We start from the raw sequence: 19,363 nt of genomic DNA, 5'->3' as shown, positions 1-19,363 counted from the left end.
TGCCTTTGTTTGCATCTTCTTCACTGAATGGAAAGGGATGGATTGAAGTGAAATAAAATGCCTCACAGCCTGGGTTTTGCCTCGATATTCACCTCCATCGTGTCTGCATGCATGCGGACCAGTCTTGGCACCCGGACCTTCTTCCCGGTCCTGGTATTGTAAATGGAATCGCCTTTCTTTAGCATCCCCTGATAAACACGGACGTAGGTGAGCTGTCCAAAACGCCCAGCCTGCAAGCGGCAGAAAACAGCAGCCAGTCAATCGCAGGAGGGAAAACTTTAGGAGAAGCAGAGGGAATCAGCGCAACACACACCCTCAGGTGTAGAGCAAACGGCCACTAGCAGCCCTGACCCAACAAGTCTCAGCTCAGTTGTTCTTAGTTAGAAAGTTTTGTCGGGGGAGACTTACCTCGAGTTTAAATGCCAGGCCCAAAAAAGGCAAGGAACTGTCTCTGGCAGAGCTCAGCGAAATCATAGATTTTTCATTGGAATCCCTTGGAGAAGAGAAAAGTTAAGTTTAAAATGCAATATTTCTACAGTACTTACTTCTCAATCCGTTTTGGTTGTGAGGATCTGTTCTGAAGGACGATCTAATGAGCAGCCTTAACAGGCTCTGAAGACCAATGGCAGATGTAGAATTATTACCAAGAACAGCCTTAGTTGAGTTTATGTCCTTTTTGTATGTGTTTACCACTTAAACCCGTCCTACCTGGTTTCCGAATTGTCCTCTTTATTTCTGTGTTATCCTTTGTTGAATAGTTGTATGGGTCGATTTGGTCTGTGACCGTTTAATAAAATTTGATTTGATTACCTGGTTTCCGTGCAGGTTTTTAAAGGAAAACCCTTAAAAATCCAAATGGCTTGTGTGTGTATTCTCACCTTTCCCCGCAAAGGAAAAATGTAAGAGGTGGTAGAAGCGCTGCCTCTCCTTTCTTCCTTTACAGATTTTAGCCACTTGGAGCAGCTAATGTAGGCTAACTCCTGCTGCATGGATTTAAAGAGTTCTCTGCAATTCCCCCTGGAAGCGATGGGCATAAAAATATGTCAGTGATCTCAGAAAGATTGTAAGGGGGGAATTATGGTTGTCCCCCCTGGGTCCAGCCGCTTCCGCACCCACCATACCATCTCTCTGAGAGTGACTGCATGTCACCACGCCCTGTTGCTCCCAGGGGGAATTGGAGGCACATTTTCAACCTACACAGCCAGATCCAACTGATTCCAAGTAACCTGTACATGAAAGTTAAGCCCAAAGAGTCAGCTCTCAGGTCACCTCATTGTGGAATCAATCAGGAGTCTTACCCAATCCGCACGTCCAAGGAGGTGCAGGTAAGGTGTTTGCTGTAGAACAGGCATCCCCAAACTGCGGCCCTCCAGATGTTTTGGCCTACAACTCCCATGATCCCTAGCTAACAGGATCAGTGGTTGGGAAAGATGGGAATTGTAGTCCAAAACATCTGGAGGGCCGAAGTTTGGGGATGCCTGCTGTATAATCTGAACTCACCAAATTCCTTCCTAAGAATTCTGAGGCTTGATTTTTAGCCGAAACATGCACTGCTGAAGGTGTAAGTGAATTAAGGCGGATTTAATACAATAGTACCTTGGGTTAAGAACTTACCGTAATTCATTCCGGAGGTCCGTTCTTAACCTGAAACTGTTCTTAACCTGAGGTACCACTTTAGCTATTGGGGCCTGCCGCTGCCGCACGATTTCTGTTCTCATCCTGAAGCAAAGTTCTTAACCCGAGGTACTATTTCTGGGTTAGCAGAGTCTGTAACCTGAAGCATCTATAACCTGAGGTACCACTATACATATCTTTTGGAGTTGTAAAAGAAACGATGCATTGCTGGACAGAAGCACCCAAATATTATACAATCAAGTACAGTACAGGCTATGATCTCCAGAGAAATCCTAAATTTCTCCTTTAGATAACTTCATTCTGAAGTCATTAATACTAATTTACAGCTGATTACTGCACTGCCAACATACAGCAAAACAAGTGTGTTTCACAAAAATGGAAAAATAAAGACATTCCCATAACAGGGTAAGGAAAATCTGGTGCACTCTCTTAATGTTATAGCTTACATGTGAGAGAAACACAATTCATAATAATGAAGAAAAGAAACTTACTGAGAGATGGGCCTTGTTTTTGCACTATGGAATGGCAATGTAAATGACGCTGTTTTCCCTTTTAATGTGTTCATGGTACTATTGGTTTTCTGCTATGTCGCCCCGTTCCCACCTTCAAGTGTCATTGTCCTTTATTTTCCTATTATTGCTGCATATACTTACTCTCTATTTTTGAAGGGGTTTTTTTTTTTGCTTTTGTTTTTACCGAAACATAAATAAATCTTAGTCAGCCTCTAAGCATCTTGCAGTATTGGATTCTGTAGAGACAGCCAGAAGGGGTTTCTTTTAAATAAATAAATAAATAATAAAAAGAGAGATCTGAAGGTAGTTGAATAGACACGTGTGCCCATTTCTTTTGTCTACTGTCACCTCTAATCAAACCAAGTTTCCAGGGTTTTAAAGGACTACAAAAGCCAGAAAAACTTGTTTACTAGAGACAACAGTGGGATGAGCTTCCACATCACAAGCAACAATGCCTCTATTATATCACCTTCTGTTCTCTCTTTCTTAAAAGATGCCTGATTAATCACTGGGGATGAGAACAAGAAAAGACCTGCAGCTTTTGATGTGTCTGCCACCTACAGGCCAAACAGGTGTACCCACCAGCTTAGGAGACGAAAGCATGCATCAGACAAAGTGGGCTTTATCTTACAAAATCACTGCCTTTCATCTTCAACCGTAGCATAGGGTACTTAGTGGCCACATTATAAATAAATATATTTTTTCCCTCCAATTTAGAAAAAATAAGGCCTGTGCAAACTAGATCTGTTTTCCTCCACTTTCTGTACTTACTCCTGGTTGGAAATCGCGTAGTTCTGGACTTCGGATGGGTTTGGGAGGTATTCCAGAACCGCATCCAACAGAGGCTGCACACCTTTGTTCTTCAGAGCACTTCCTACCAGCACAGGTGTGAAGGATTTGCTGAGTGTTGTCCTTCTGATTGCAAGCTTGGGAGAAACAGAACATTCACAGCGTTAACAGTTGGGTTCTTAAGGGCATACAGTACAAGAATGCACAGCATCGAGCTTTCTGTTCACCACCAAATGAAAACAATGATAAGAAAAGCAATGTTTGTGACTACGTGATACAAAGGGGGACTTTTTCCAACTGTGGAAAGAAGCTTTAAAACAGGGCACCAGCTCTGATTTTAAACCGAACAAAAAGGCTTCCCCGAAAGGTTTGCTTTCTTCACGTATCTCAGGAGGTGGCCAAAAATTCACACAGAAAACAAGTCCTTAGTGTAATCATCACACTGCATTTGAGTGTGAATGTCATGGTGTCGAGGATTAACCTACTCGATACAAGAGAAAGATAATGCCAAAAGGGAAAAGAAAGTAAAGTACGCATAAGCACCAAGTTGCTACCAAGTTGAAACCGGGATTTGTTGGGGTTTAACAAGTTGGAAGAAAAGCCACGGCCAAGCTTGCATTGCAGTGACTACAACTGGAACAACGCTAACAGGTTTGAGACCCACATTGAGCAAAAAATTCCTGCATTGCAGGGAGTTGGACTATATGACACTCGTGGTCCCTTCCAGCTCTACGGTTCTATGATCCTATCAACCTGGGATAGTTCAGTTGACATCCCTGTGTTGTGACAGGGGGCAAAACTCTGTGTATATCTGTAATGGTGCAGCAGCCGTCATTTCGGCTCTAGCCCTGCTCATTCCTGACGGGGCCCAGCCTGGACCTGCCACCAGATGTATTTGTCTCTAGACCTGTAGCTAGGGTTGCCAGACTCAATAGAGGACAGGACTTCTGTGCCTTTAACTGCCCTGCTCTCTTCTGAGTCTGGAAACCTTAAAGAGAAACCAGCAGGCCCTTTGTTTAATTTCCAAGCAAAGGGTCTGCTGGTGCTCAGGGCCTCCAAGACCAGCATCTCAAGCTAGAAAAGGGCCAAGAGCCAAACTCCTGTTACTGATACCAGGCCTGGCAAATCTAAAAGGTTGATACCATCTGTCAAACTGGAGAGGCCAGCCCTGCACACCCCTGTTCCCTTCTAGGTTGGAGGAGGACTCTGGCTCCACATTATTACCTTGGCAGGCCAGATCCTTTACTGTCTGAAGTACCAAGTTTAAGCCCTCAAAGTACCTGATCTTCCTTCCTCTCCCTGCAAATAGAATATGGCATATCACAGACAGGAGACAAGATTAGCACCCTGACTGGAAATATCTATGTTCTATTCACAGAAACTGCAACTCCTTCCTTGCCTTCTCCCCCCCCCCTTTATTTCTGCAGGTTACTTTTGTACCCTGACTTCAGCAGCTGCGGCACACCAGTCAGGGTTTCAACCTCAAGAGTAATGTTTTGCTGTCAGCAAACGAGATGTTTATTTAAGTCCTTGATGCCTAATGAGCAAGCAAGAAGAAGAACCCAATGCGTTTTCCATGAAAAATTATTTTAAACCAGAACTTGGCCGCCTGCCACAGGCTAGAAATCCATCACTGGGGACAAATTAGCACAAACAAACCTGCCTCTTGGCCTTTCCACAGCCATTAAGCAATTTGTAATTAATTAGCTTTGGGAGAAGGAGGGCTGGGGGAGACAAGGCCGCTTTGAACCAGAAAACTGCTTTCGCCACCAACTGTTGCTTGTGCCAAAAGGTCCCATCTGACAAATGATTTTAAGATGATGTTTTTTTCATTCTAGATGCAGAGCCACAGAATGAATCGACTACTTTGGCCACATGCACACCACACCTTTAAAGCACTATGAGAACACTTTAGACAGTCATGGCTTCCACCAAAAAATTCTGGAAGCTGGAGTTGGTTAAATGGGTAGCCGGTAGAGAGTGACAGTTCACAGAGTGGCTTAACAATCAATCCCTCTCCCAAGGGAACTCTGGGAATTGCAGCTCTAAGGGATGAATAGGGGAATCCTAACAACTCTCAGCGCCCTCAACAGACTACAGTAAATTGGTATCATTTAAATGTGTGGTGTGGCTGTGCCCATAGTAGCATGCTTACATGTCTAAGAAAATGCTTTAAATAATGTTGCTATGTATCCCCAACTTTGTAAGAGGAATATTTCTCTTGAGGACTCCAACCAGGCTACAAAAGGAGCCTTGTAGCCCTGTTCATGCTTTCTTTTTTGGAGAGGGGGGTGTCAGAAAGGGGAGGGGGGAAAGGAAAAAGCGACTTTTTCTCTTTCGAAAATGAGACGTTCCCCTGCTGTGCTAAACGCAGCTGAGGTGAAATACCACGGAGAGCTAACGCCAGTCAAAACAGACAACACTGAGATAGTTGGATAATAGACTTGGTATAAGGGAGCACCCCAGCATTAGAAGACTCAGGTTTGAGAGTGTCCGCCCCAAATCCTAGCATGTTATAACTACATAGCACTGCAGGCAGGGTTCTGGGGAGCTTCATCATGAAATGCCCCAGTAAAATGTAGGGAGTGATGCCTTTGAGCTCACAGCACAACTGCTCTCAACCCTAATACATTGGAACCTCGGTTTATGAACACCTCGTTTTACGAATTTTCGGTCTACGAACGCCGTGGACCCATCTGGAACGGATTAATTCACTTTCCATTGCTTTCAATGGGAAAGTTCGCTTCAGTTTATGAACACTTCAGTTTATGAACAGACTTCCGGAACCAATTACACTCATGCTTCGGGTTAAGTATGCTTCAGTTTGAGTACTCCGCAGACCCGTCTGGAACGGATTAATCCACTTTCCATTACTTTCAATGGGAAAGTTCGCCTCAGTTTATGAACGCTTCAGTTTAAGTACTCCGCGGACCGTCTGGAACAGATTAATCCACTTTCCATTACTTTCAATGGGATAGTTCGCTTCAGTTTATGAACGCTTCAGTTTATGAACAGACTTCCGGAACCAATTGTGTTCATAAACCGAGGTACCACTGTATTCCCTTTTAGGGTACTTGCTAGATCTATATCTAGTACCACTCCAGTTTCCTCCTTCCGCCCCCTCCCCCTTGCCCCAAGTGACATCTCCACATTCCTTACAGCTTGGAAGTTCACAGGTGCTTGTTGGTTTCTTCAGGTTTTTAAAAAACACCCTTCCTTCTTTCAATTTGCAAATGTGTGTAAGTTTGCAGTCCTAGGTAGTCCCCCCCCCCCTGTTTAAAGAAACTGCTAACTTATTTTGAGCAACTCTGCTTTGCTTCCAAATTAATAGTCACTCAACCAGCACTATTAGAAGGAATGACAGCTAGGGCTTCCACACATTTGTCTAATCCTCTTTAAAAACCATCCAAGCCAAATTGGCAACACTACCATTAAGTTAATTTCATGCTGGGTAAAGAGGTAAAAGCATGCCTAGGATGAGAAGGCGCTCTAGACGACCCAATCTTTTTTACTCTTTTTTATTTTCAGCACAGATCAAGAGACACATATTTGACTGGAGTACGGAGTTTCTAAAAGAGGATGAAAAGTGTCCAAGGGTGCAATCATGTGAACAATTGGAAGTAAATGCAATTGAATTTTGTTACTTTTTCCGAGTAAAAGTATATGAGGTTACAAATGTCTCTGTTGAATTTTCAAATAACAGCACAAATACAGATATCCAGATTATTTGAATGTCCCTTGGACTGTTTGGTTAATGGACAACATCAAAAGCTGTAACTAGGGTAGAGGTTTCGAAATTAATATTCCTACAGTGTATTTTGACTCTTGGGAGCAACCTGATCATTCAGCTGCGCTTAAAATGGACTTCTTCCTCTTAAGCATTTTGTGAGAGCCTGGAATACAGAGGGAAGCCATTGCATAACAACCACCATGCAGCAAAGTCATCAAAGGCTAACAAGGGTAACGGGAGATTTATTTCCACATTCAAAGCTCTATATTCCATGCTCATCAAGTCCTCAAGCCAATTCTAGTCCTTGCCCAAGAGGGTTCAGCTACGGTGAAACAGGGTCTCCTTACACCAACTGCACATCAATTTAGACACAAGAGGATGGGGGGGGGGGTGAAATGCTGTGAAGGATTTCTACCTGCAAGTAAACCCTGTGTCAGAATATACAGATCACAGAGAGCATTAGGCTCTGCCTAGAAGCAAATATAGGTGCGCAGGTATATTTATAAGGAGAAGAGGAAGAGATCACAGATGACCTCTAGGATCTGTCCCAACTTTGTCTGTCACACCAAACAGCTGGTCTCCTCCTGCCAGCTATCCTTCTCCCCTCCAGGCATCTGTTGCTATTAATGCCTGGTACTGAAAACCTGCCACTTCCCTGGATAGCAGCAAAGCGTCATAACAAAGATATTGCAGACACAGAAAACCCCAGCTCACTCGTTTAGCTTCTAAAGGCAACGAAATGTGATGTCCCAACACACAAAGCGGTCTCTGAATGAGAGCTGGCAATATAATTATCCTATTAAAAGCAAGCAAACAAACCAAACAAGCAGGGTCCTCACAGCTTTGCTATCTTTTTCGTTTTTTTGTTTAAAAAAATCCTACCCATTAATCCTACCTAATTCATTTAAAATTATAGTCCAACTAAATATATATATATATATATAGTGCACATTTAGAGAGATCCAATATGGTACAGTTGTTGGACAAATTCCCTACTCATCCATGAAGATCATTGGGTGACCATGGGCCAACTTCTGTCTCTCAGCCTAACATACCTGACAAGATTGTTCTGAGGATAACCGGGGGGGGGGGTGTCATACATGCCATTTTCAGCAAAAGTGGGATAGAGAGACAGGCTGATAGATATCAACAGATGGATGAAGCCAAAACAGACCATCTAAGTTATCTAATCTAAGCAACTGAAGGGAAGAAGTTCAAATGTCAACGCTCTACCCATCAGAACAGGGGCAGCACCTGAAGGCCCCTGGATGCCAACCCAGAGAAGAAGGCAGTGTGTTACTGACTCCTTATCTTAAAAGTATATGGGTTCCCTAAGAATTAGGCCTGGGTGGTGTCTCAATACAACGTCCAGAAACAGTTTGAGGGCCAGATCACGATGGCGTTTGCCAGCGCCTTAGCTTCCTTCTCCGACCAAGTGGGTGGGCCTTCTTCTTCCTCCCTGTGCTGAGCGCTGGATTCAAGTTACAAGAAAGGAGATTTTGACTAAACATCAGGAAGAACTTTCTGACATTAAGAGCTGTTTGACAGTGGAACAGTCGTCCTTGGGAGGTGGTGGACTCTCCTTCACTGGAGGTTTTTAAACAGAGGTTGGAGCTGTCATGGATGCTTTAGCTGACATTCCTGCATTGCAGAGGTTGGACCAGATGACTATTGGGGTCCCTTCCAACTCTACAATTCTATTAAAGGGTCTTGGGTAAGCTATTCTCTCTTATGGAAGGCTAATTTTTTGGGGACTACCTTATAGGGTTGTTTTAAATATAGAATTACTGTAACTAATTACATTTATATCCCATTTTTTCCCAAGCAGCTCAAGATGGCATGCATGGTTCTACTGAGATGTATGTATGTATGTATGTATGTATGTATGTATGTATGTATGTATGTAAAAAGACACGTTGAATGTTCAGAGCTCTCTATAAAAGCTAGGTGTTGCTATTATTTTCAGATAGCATTAAGGAGTTTGTGACTATAGGACATGTAACCAGTATTAGTCCAAGGGAAGCGTGGGGAACCTGTGGCTCCTCCAGATGTTGTTGGACTACAACTCCCATCATCCCTGACCACTGGCCATGACTGGTTTAAGGCTCTTATCCTTGATTAATTCTGATGATGAGAGTGCCCCACCCTGTTCGCTTTTACATACGCAAACCATTATACACCAAATGCATACATCAAAGGACCTTGGGCAATCCTTGGGGCAACGGGAAGAGAACTGAAGTCCCTTTACCTTCAAGTCAGTCACTGTTGGGTTTTTCTCTTCAAGAAAAAGCTCCCCAATCTGTTCGTCTAAGTTTGCAACACATTCAACCAGTTCCTGGCGGCGATCGGTAGACTCTGCTCTGTACTCAGGGGGGATGTCGTCATATTTAACCGTTTGGCTACAGAAGCAGAGAAAGCAAGCAGACCATCAGAAGCCACCCAACTAGAAATGTTAGAAATTTGGCATGCTCCTGTCTATCAATTTATGCCGCTCTCACAAGTGACACATTTTCAGTTCTTTATACACCTGCAAATATAGCGACAAAGCTCTGCTAGCAATAATACACATTTGATTTAAAATTGGACCCCTTGTACCTTCTGTCTAATAATAATCACATAGGCTATAATCCTATGTGTCTTTAAAATTGTGGGGTGTAAACCAGGATTGACACCATAAGGATACAATAAAACCAAGATTGCTGGGTGTTTTTCAAATAATGGACATATTTCTCTTAATGCTCTGTTGGGATGAGCACACAATAATTTCAGGTGCACACAAAGATCCATATAAATATGACACTCTTGGATGGGTTGTTCCTGTGACAAACACTGTTCTCCTAGAAAGAGGCTCACTTAGCCATCTTACACAGAAGGAATCACAGATACATTTAACTTTTTAAAACCCATGCTGGATAAAGCAAAGTTATAGCTCCAGTTGAGCAACTGCTGTTTGAGGGTATAAATATGATCATGTTTATATTTCAATTTGTATTCAATTCTCATTCCCCTATGAAAATGTCACTCTGCCTTATGAGCAAACAAATGTGAAGACAAAACGGCCAATGAAATATTTTTCCACTCAAAAGAACCAATATTAAAGCTGAAAGGCTTCACTCGCTTTACCAGAGAGTAAGCCCCACTTTCTTCTCAACAGACAGGTGTAAATTTCTTGCTGCAGCTTCCTGCAAAGGTGCAGGATCCCTGAGTATTTTCACATACCAGAGATTCAAAAGCCAGCCTGGAGTTAACTTTTATTATATGAATTTTGTCCACCCAAGGCAAGATGTTGATTACATGGCTAAACTCCCCCACAATAAGAGCAATGCATATTTAATTGCCTGCCTGCTATCCAATTATCACCTTTCCCCTTTCACAGAATTCACACATAATGAATATGACCCAAGGGTCATTTGCTGTGCAAATCCACAGCCAAACCTATTCACCTAAAAAGCCCCGACAGCCACAGCCCTGCACAAGCTGAACCATGGTTACAGCAAACAAGGATTCCTTAATAAAACAGAGTTTACTAACTTGCTTCATACACTGTTAAGATAGGAACCCCGGGCTGCATTAGCTATGGTGCCAACATCATCTTCATTTATGGTTAAAAGCAGCCGAGAAAATTCGAATAGAGAGGCATGGTGTGGAGGATTGTGTTATAGTTACGAGATCAGGTGTGTTATGGCTATACTTATCAAAACTAATTCTTCCTCAGTAACCAAAATACTAAATTATACTTCTTATAAAACAACAACACACTACTCCCAAAGCATGATCAGATGTAAAAATGCCTCCATATTTCAAACTGCTCAGAACCCTTACCCAAAGTCACCTTCAAAGTATATAGCTTTTTCTTCAATGAGATCAATGATCCCTCTGAAATTTCCCTCCAAACCCATAGGTATCTGAATATAGGCAGCATTGTGGTTCAACTTGGATCTGTGAAGTTAAAAACAAATACCATTCTCTTAAGACAGCATTTCCAGCTCTAAAGAACTGCTTCTCCACATACAAGTCTATCTGCCCATGAACATCTGAAGGGGAGGCCCTGATAAGGCTCTAGATCAAAAGGTAAGGAAGGCCAGTTGCCATAAGAGAACTTTAGAAAAGACAGAAAATCATCTCATGATCTAGAATGCACCTTTTTGGACACACTACCTTCTGGTGGTGGCAGGATTCTGCTTGTATATGGGGACACCACAACCCACGCTGGGCCAGAAAATAAAATGTCATACAAGGAACAACATCAAAGGTCTAAGGCTCTAGTATGAGTAAGGTGGAAGGGTAAAGGTTCAGGGGGTGAGGTCTGGTACCCACTTCGTACATCTAAGCCAGCCTTTCCCTATCTGGTACCCTCCAAATGTTTTAGACCTCAATTCCCATCATCCCTGACCACTGGCAGTCCTGCCTGAGGCTGGGGGGAATTATAATCCAAAAGATTTATTAAATCTGTATACTGCCCTTCATCTGTAGATCTCAGGGCAGTTCACAGCATAAAAGTACAAGATAAAAAAACACAAAACACATAATAAAAACATGAACAATTACCACCACCAACACATTTAAAAGGGTATCGGATGTTAATCATTCAAAGGCCTGGCTGAAGAGGAATGTTTTCACCAGATGCCTAAAGCTGTATACTAAAGGTGCCAGCAGAAACTCCCTGGGAAGGTCATTCCACAAAAGAATTGGAGGTCACCAGGGTGGGGAAAGCTGATGTAAACTATTAAAGAATTCAGTTAGCAAGGATCCTTCAGCCCATTTCATATGTGACATTCCATGTTGACCATGTTACCCACTTAACCTTTAAGAAGAATGGCAGCCCAGAACAATACACTGAAGACACACATCTTTTGACAATGTTTCTAGAAAGATTTTCCATCTTCCTCTCTGATATGGGGAGGAATTCTAACTGAGATGTTCATACCGAAGTTGTTGGACGGCTCTGTCTGGACTTGCACCCATTCGATCCAGTTTGTTGATGAAGGACAAAAATGGGACATTATACCGCTTCATTTGCCTATTCACTGTCATTGTCTGGCACTGAACCCCTCCGACAGCACACAGCACCAGGACGGCTCCATCAAGAACTCTCAATGATCTCTCTACCTCAATAGTAAAATCAACGTGTCCTGAAAGGGAAGTAAAAAGATCCAGGAATTTTAAGGCTTCCAACTAGCTGAGAATTGCTGCTGCATTTGGTTCCCTGTCTGGGCGTGTGGGAGCTGCAGTCAAAAACATACAGAGGGCATCAGGGGAAGGCTATGTTATGCCCTAAGGACTATCCACTATGTTCAACACAACCAGGCTATCAAGATTAGGGATTTTACAGGTCAATCGTAATAGGACTAGTTCCATGTTTCATTTCATACATTTGCTCTGAAGAACCTTACATAACAGAATTTCAGGCAGCATTTACTGAACAGGTGAAAGCAAAGCCAAATAAATCCCCTTTACACTGGGCTGTAGGGGGTGGTGGTGTTGGGGTAAGAAGACATTTCTCTTCTCTCACCTCTACCAGTTGAATCAGCCTCCTGCCAGCCATCAAACATGCTGTCAAACCAACAGGGTGTTTAAGGGCAGGAGCAAGCTGGCCCGAGATCCACTGGATCCTGAGTTGGTCTTACTGCCATCAGGCACTGACAAAGGCCACCATCACTGAGCCAACCTGGAAATGGCACACAGATCAGGCCCAACTGCCCTGCCCCACTTCCTCTGTGGCCACGGAGTGGCTGAGCTGCACCTGTGATGGTGCTCCGAAAAGCCCAGTGGGAAGGGAGTAGAGCTTAGGCCTCCAGCCTTAGAAAGCAATTTACAAAGCAGATGTCATTTTGGCTATGGATAAAAATTATACATTCTTAACAACTGGGTGTGTTGCTCATGCCAGGCATAGAAGTGCTAGAAACATATTTAGTACCCTACATGACTATTACCTGGGGTGTCAATTATATTAATGTTGGTGTCTTTCCACATGGTAAAAGTTGCTGCAGACTGAATAGTGATCCCCCGTTGTCGTTCCAACTCCATTGAATCCATGACAGCACCAACCCCATCTTTCCCTTTTACCTAAGGTGAAAGAAGACATATCAACATTTCTGCAAGTCAGTGCATTTCTGCATGTACACCTGTGTCCTCTTGTACAAGGCAAGGATCTGCTTTATTGCCCAATTGACAGATCAAAATTTAAGGTCAAATCAAACATCAGGCAAGTAGACTTCCACTTGCACAACAGGGCTTTCCCTTCCCTTCTTCCCCTCTGCAACCCCCTGTGCTCCCTCCAAATCTGCTCTTTGCTTATTCTGCTCTGGAGAGTCCCCCTCCTCTCTGATCACATTCAGAAGTACCTCGTGCATTTGTGCTATCCTTCCTGTGTAGAAAAGAATGCGCTCAGTTAATGTAGTCTTTCCAGAGTCAATGTGTGCAGAGATTCCGATGTTGCGGATCTTTTCATTGGGAATAATTCCTGAAGAGCACCATCTGCAGCTATTAAAAAACAGCTGAAACACAAAAATGGGATGGAATGTTATTGCAACGGATTACATTACACAAGACAACAGTTAAGTGCAGCACAGAAAAACTGTCAGTATTATTGCTAGGATTCATTTAACAAATGGTGTTACTTCTACAAAAGGGATTCCCCACTTTGCCCCCTGATTTTGGGGGATTGAGAGAACCCCCAGAACAGTGCACAGAAGGAGGATCATTCGGTTTGAAAGGTGATATTACACCAAGTTGCAGAGGAAGAGAGGAGCAGGGCTACTCCACCACCTTTGCTGAGGGACCAGTCGCCTTTGTCTCTCCCTCAATTATCTTTCTTAAATACCATACTTTCCAGTGTCACCTGTTTTACTTCCTGCAGTGACAAAATTAATAGCTATAGTATCTATTTAGTCTATATTTGTGCTCCCTTGTGCCCACCTAACAATACCAATTAAAATAGTAATAGCTTTCTAGCTACTATATTCTAGTAATGGTCAAAGGCCTGGAAATGATGCCTTATGAGGAACGGCTTAGGGAGCTGGGTATGTTTAGCCTGGAGAAGAGAAGGTTAAGGGGTGATATGATAACCATGTTCAAATATATAAAAGGATGTCATATAGAGGAGGGAGAAAGGTTGTTTTCTGCTGCTCCAGAGAAGCGGACACGGAGCAATGGATTCAAACTTCAAGAAAGAAGATTCCACCTAAACATTAGGAAGAACTTCCTGACAGTAAGAGCTGTTCGGCAGTGGAATTTGCTGCCAAGGAGTGTGGTGGAGTCTCCTTCTTTGGAGGTCTTTAAGCAGAGGCTTGACAGCCATCTGTCAGGAATGCTTTGATGGTGTTTCCTGCTTGGCAGGGGGTTGGACTGGATGGCCCTTGTGGTCTCTTCCAACTCTATGATTCTATGATTCTATGATTCTATGATTCTAGTAGTGTCCTAATTGTTAGAACACATGTTCATGTTTAACTTCCAACCCTTATAGTAATTGACACAATATCCTGAGTTTTAATATTCTTAAAGTTATAGTATTCTGGGCTGAATATGTATGATACTCCCAAGCTTTATGATAACTGAAACAAAATGTTTATTTTCTACAAAAACTGGGATTAGAGTATTCTGAAGTCAAGACTTCCAAAATTCATTAACAGAGTGCTATGCTAGTAACTGACTTACATCCTTCACCCATACAAGATGTAATAATTTAGTTTAATGTAAAGAAGTCAGGGCCAGATTTAGGTTTGATGAGGCCCTAAGCTACTGAAGGTAATCGGGCCCTTTATATGTCCAGCTGTCATTTGTCAACAACAAATTGTCACTGGTTTTTGTGTTGAATATATGCTATATGGTAATTTATGGACTCAAGAGGTATCTAAAGCCATTTGCCACTGTTGCTGTATGTAGGTTTTATTTTATTTGTATTTTATCTTATATTTTGGAAATGTACATCCAGTTTTTTTTCTTTAAATTTTGGGGGGCCCTCAAGAGACTGGGGCCCTAAGCTATAGCTTGGTTTAGCTTATACGTAAATCCGGCACTGAAAGAAGTGTTCAACATGGGTTGAGGAGGTTTAATAAGGCTGCAATCCTAAAACCACTTTCCTGGGTTAGGAGGAAGCCACATCAAATTCAAAATCTAAGGTCAAATCAAACATTGAATTCAATAGGACTTACTCCTGTAAGCCCTACATTAAGAATGCAAGAAAAGCCCTGCTGGATCAGGCCAAAGGCCCATCTAATCCAACACCCTGTTCTTACAGTGGCCAATCAGATGCCTATAGCAGTGGTTCCCAACAGGTGGTCCGGGGACCCCCAGGGGTCCGCGAGCTATGCCATAGGGGTCCGCAAGATGCTATTAGAATAAAAAATATATTAAATATATTTCGTATGATAACAGATTTTTGTTTTGGCCGCTTCCTGCATGAGCAGAGTCTAGCGCAAAACTAGAATTAGATAGAGGCAGTAGTTCTGCTGTATGCCGTTAGGTGGCGCTTTACAAACACTACTGTTTTGCAAAGAGGCAGTGCGCACATTCTACTAACGTTCACCTCCCCAAGATGCTTTGCGCGCGTCGGCTTCATTTGTGCGCTACTGCGCAGGTACCCTGTCTTCTCCATTCCCCTCCCTCCTCCCTGGCGCACGCTGACTCTTTGCAAAACAGTAGTGTTTGTAAACAAAGCGTTGTTTTTCGCGGAAGCTACAGTTCGCGTAGTTAAAATTGGACCGTTGGTTAAAAAGTGGTTCATTAAAACGACAAAGGCCTACAGATGAAGAGGAAGAACTGTAAAAAACGTATAAATATAAAATATAAAAAGACTCTTAATTTGGCTCTCACTTTTTAATTTTAGGATTAGGAATTAATGGGGGTCCTTGTCACAATAGCGGCTCGATGAGGGGTCCTCAAGAAAATTTTGTTGGGAACCCCTGGCCTATAGGAAATCCACAAGCAGAACTTGGGAGTGCAGCAGCGCTCTCTTCAGTCATGACTCCCAGCAATTGGTATCCAGAGGCATACAGCCTCTGGCAGTGAAGGCAGAACATGGTGAAGGCAGAGCACAGCCACCAGAGCTAGTAGCCATGGCTAGCCTTATCCTCAATGAAGTTGTCTAATCCTCTTTGAAAGCCGTCCAGGCTGATGGCCATCACCACATCCTGTGGGAGCAAACTCCATAGTTATCTGCTGTGTGAAGAACAACTTTCATTTGTCTATCCTGGGTTGTATTCTCTCAGTAGCAGTTTCCTCTGCTGTAAAGAAGTGGTTGGTCCCCCGCCCCCCAATCTTTTATAGTTTACTGTCGATTCTAATACATACCGATGTTATCTTCCAAATGCAACTTCATCGCAAGCTACCCCGAGGAATCGTTACTAATGGGCAGCCAATATAAATGTAAGGAACAAACAAACAGGCAGGTGGAATACCAAGGAGGATTTTCCCTAATGCTACAAGGACACCGTATATTAAATGTGCGTGAGTCGCACCCCCCGAGAATCCTGGGTTTGCTAAGGACCCTGGAAATTGTAGTTCTGTTAGGATGTGTGTGTGTGAAAATACAGTTCCCAGAAATGAAGCCATGTGTTTTTAAATGTACGGTGAGGATCCGCCCTACAGAAGCTTCACCTGCAGGTTTTCTGTCTGCCATTCAACTCTATTTTTTAAAGAAGCAAAATTTCGAGTACCGTCCCCACCAGGATCCTGCCCAGGCAATGTGGCTTCTCGTTCTCATATCCCACCGAAACTCTGAATGGGGTTGCTCAGCCCCCTTCGCCGCCCTCAGTACCTGTCGCCGAGGCAACGCGGAGCCCACGATCCTCCGGCACCTCAACATGACGCGCAGCGCACAGGCTTCCAGTCCCCGCCGCTGAATGTCACGCCGTCCACGACTCCGAGCCCCACTTCCTGCCTTAGCCGGCTTGCGCTTCCGGGGTAGGGCCATAGAGTTGCCCAGCGGGACACTCCGCTGCAGCGCCCCCTTTAGGGAGGAGGGAGGAACTGCTCCGAAGGGGAATCTGCTTTGGAAGGAAGGAACCTTGCTTTCCCCCCTTGCCTTGTTTGCATGAGTAGTGTCCTATTCCTACCCGTCCCCCAAATGGATTGTTTGCTGCTTTAAGCTACAGTTCGTTTGCATTCATGGGTCTCTCCTGGAGGGTGTGAAGTTACTGTTGTGGGTTAGAGGGCTGCAACGCAGACGCAGCTCGGCACACGTCGAACATGCTGTTCTTCCTTGCTGTTCTTCCTCCCAGTCAGATCCATTGCCTCTGAAAGGAGGTGGATCAGGGCCTTAAGGTACGTACCGTAGCTGTGCTCGAAGCAAAGGAACTCCAACGGCGTGAAGCTGCTGACATTTGAGATATATGTTCTTGGGACCCACGCTGTATTTGTTTTAAACAGTTAGTATTGTGTTTTTGAATTGGTGGGACCTTACAATGAAGCACAGGTCATAAATAAAAACTGCAGGTGTTGATGCAGGTATTTTCAAAAGTAAACTTTACCCAAGTGGGCACACAACGAAGCTGAGATCTGGATCTCAATTTCATTCCGAGTGATAATTCTATAGAAACCCCGATTCTAAGTGCACACACAGCTCTAAAACATAGCTGTCAACCCTCCCTTTTTTTGTGGGAAATTCCCTTATTCCAGCGCCATTTCCCGCTGCTATCCTGGATTGTTAAATATGCCGTAGACTCTCCCCGAGATAGGTGAGGCTGCTGATCCCTTACAGTATTTTCAAATCTGAAAGTTGACAGCTATGCTCTAAAAGCCCAGTGATGTGAAATAGTAGAATTACAGCGCTGTTGTGTATTTGTATTTGTGTGCTGTTACTGATGGGACGCGGGTGGAGCTGTGGTCTAAACCACTAAGCCTCTTGAGCTTACCGATCAGAAGGTCAGCGGTTCAAATCCCCGTGATGGGGTGAGCTCCCGTTGCTCTGTCCCAGCTCCTGCTAACCTAGCAGTTCGAAAGCACACCAAAAAGTGCAAGTAGATAAATAGGTACCGCTCCGGCGGAAAGGTAAACGGTGTTCCCATGTGCTGCTCTGGTTTCAGTGTTCCATTGCAACAGAAGCTGGCCGGCCACGTGACCCGGAAAAACTGTCTGCAGACAAATGCCGGTTCCCTCGGCCTGTAAAGCGAGATGAGCGCCACAACCTACCTTTTTATTGCTACTGATGAGTTATATCCAAGTTTAAAATGTTTTTATACACAGTTCTTTGAGAAGGAACTGATTCAGGGGATGGCAACCTAAGGCCTATGGGCCACAAGTGGCTGATGGGGGTCGTTTAACCGGACCCCCACTGCCCGCTTAGTCGGCTCCCGTGCGCCACGCTAAACCGGCACAGAGCAGAGCGGGGACCGCCTTCTCCGATGTTGGCTGGCTTCCCATTGGCTGCAGGAAGCTCCCGCAGCCAATGGGAAGCTGCACACACCTCCTCTGTGCTGGAAGGAGCTCTGGAAATAGCATTTGTGCATGCGTGCGTGCACGCGCACACACTCCGGCCCACCACGGTGTCTGCGGGACCAGTTCGTCCAAGCCACAAAAACTTTGCCGACCCCTGGTTTAGTTGTTTTTTTCAAGTTTAAGATTCTTGAATATTTGGGAGGTCAGCGTAACTAAGCAACTCAGGCCGTGAGCCAAATAATGCATCTAGCCAGAGACTCATCAAGCTTCACTACTCTATGTTTGGCACTTCTAAATTGAGAATTAAAAGGCTGTACAGAATGTGGAATGCCACAAGCACATGCAGCACGGCTAGAACTTTGGAGGATCTTTCATGGGGGACGGTGAAGAGAACCTTTTCAAACTAAAGCTTTTGCTGACAGTTTGATCCCAGCCAAAAGTTAGCTTTCTGAGCTTTAAAGATTGCGGGAAAAAGATATGTTCATCCCGAGTCAGGAAATGTGTTTTAAAAACTTTGCAATTACACATAAACTTGGCGTTACTAGTATTGGTAACAAAACTGTCCTTTATGTATCCAGTGGCAAATATATCAACTAACTGATCAACTAGGTAATTAAACTAACCTTGTGAAAGGCCAGGAACCACAGACGCATGGAGCTTAGGCTTTTATCATTGCCAGCTTGGAGAACTAGAGGGGTGAGGCAAAATTTGAACTGGAGTTCACTCAGTCACAGCACTACCGGCATCTGTTATGCAACTCTGCTTCTGAAAACTTGATTCAACACCCTCAAAATTTTCCTTTATTCTTATGGTCACAGACCAATGAGCTTGCTAAACTGAATGTTAACTTTGCACTGTTTAGCAACAGAGGTAGGGGAGTTACTATATATTTCACTCAAAAATCCAGGTAACCTGGCCAGGAAAAGTGGCATATGTAGAATACCTGCTGTCCTATAAAGGTGGTTTAATCCATGTTGGAGTTTCCTACATTAAGAGCAGGGAAGCAAACTGAACAGGTGGCAATTTCAAAATCTTTGTTTATTGCACTTCTTAGCTTGATTACATGCCAGCCATAATCTTAAATGGTAGGTTAATAAATCAAGGGATTGATTTCCACATCCCAGGACAGAATCGTGTTTCCTGGCAGCATCTACTAGATTCTGTGAACCATCTTCACTAGTTTTAGAGAGCTAGGCTCCTATTTTAGGGAACTAGTGGTTTATGGACTACAATTTCAGCAAACGGAGAGTTGCATTATAACAACATCTCTCCTACCCCTCCTGCCCAGAAAAAGAAAACGTCTGGGGAATATAAGGGTGTT

General features: G+C 43.7%; 1 protein-coding gene across 1 annotated transcript in view; it reads right to left on the bottom strand.

The window, feature by feature from the left end:
- Positions 1-16,524, bottom strand: part of GFM1 (G elongation factor mitochondrial 1) — a 38,982-nt gene extending 22,458 nt beyond the window's left edge. The window contains exons 1-9 of the mRNA XM_035132545.3: positions 16,424-16,524; positions 13,011-13,163; positions 12,600-12,732; positions 11,594-11,798; positions 10,489-10,605; positions 8,915-9,065; positions 2,919-3,073; positions 409-493; positions 93-230 (exon numbers count right to left, since the gene is read on the bottom strand). Of these exons, the coding sequence (XP_034988436.3) occupies positions 93-230; positions 409-493; positions 2,919-3,073; positions 8,915-9,065; positions 10,489-10,605; positions 11,594-11,798; positions 12,600-12,732; positions 13,011-13,163; positions 16,424-16,471 (1,185 nt within the window). The 5' untranslated portion in view covers positions 16,472-16,524. The remainder of the gene's footprint in view (positions 1-92; positions 231-408; positions 494-2,918; positions 3,074-8,914; positions 9,066-10,488; positions 10,606-11,593; positions 11,799-12,599; positions 12,733-13,010; positions 13,164-16,423) is intronic.
- Positions 16,525-19,363: the final 2,839 nt, after the last annotated feature.

The sequence above is a fragment of the Zootoca vivipara genome, chromosome 5 (genome assembly GCF_965207765.1).
Source record: "Zootoca vivipara chromosome 5, rZooViv2.hap1.1, whole genome shotgun sequence".
Classification (NCBI taxonomy): Eukaryota; Metazoa; Chordata; class Lepidosauria; order Squamata; family Lacertidae; genus Zootoca; species Zootoca vivipara.
The sequence above is the reverse complement of the archived record's forward strand: the minus strand, read 5'-3'. Positions and strand labels throughout refer to the sequence as shown.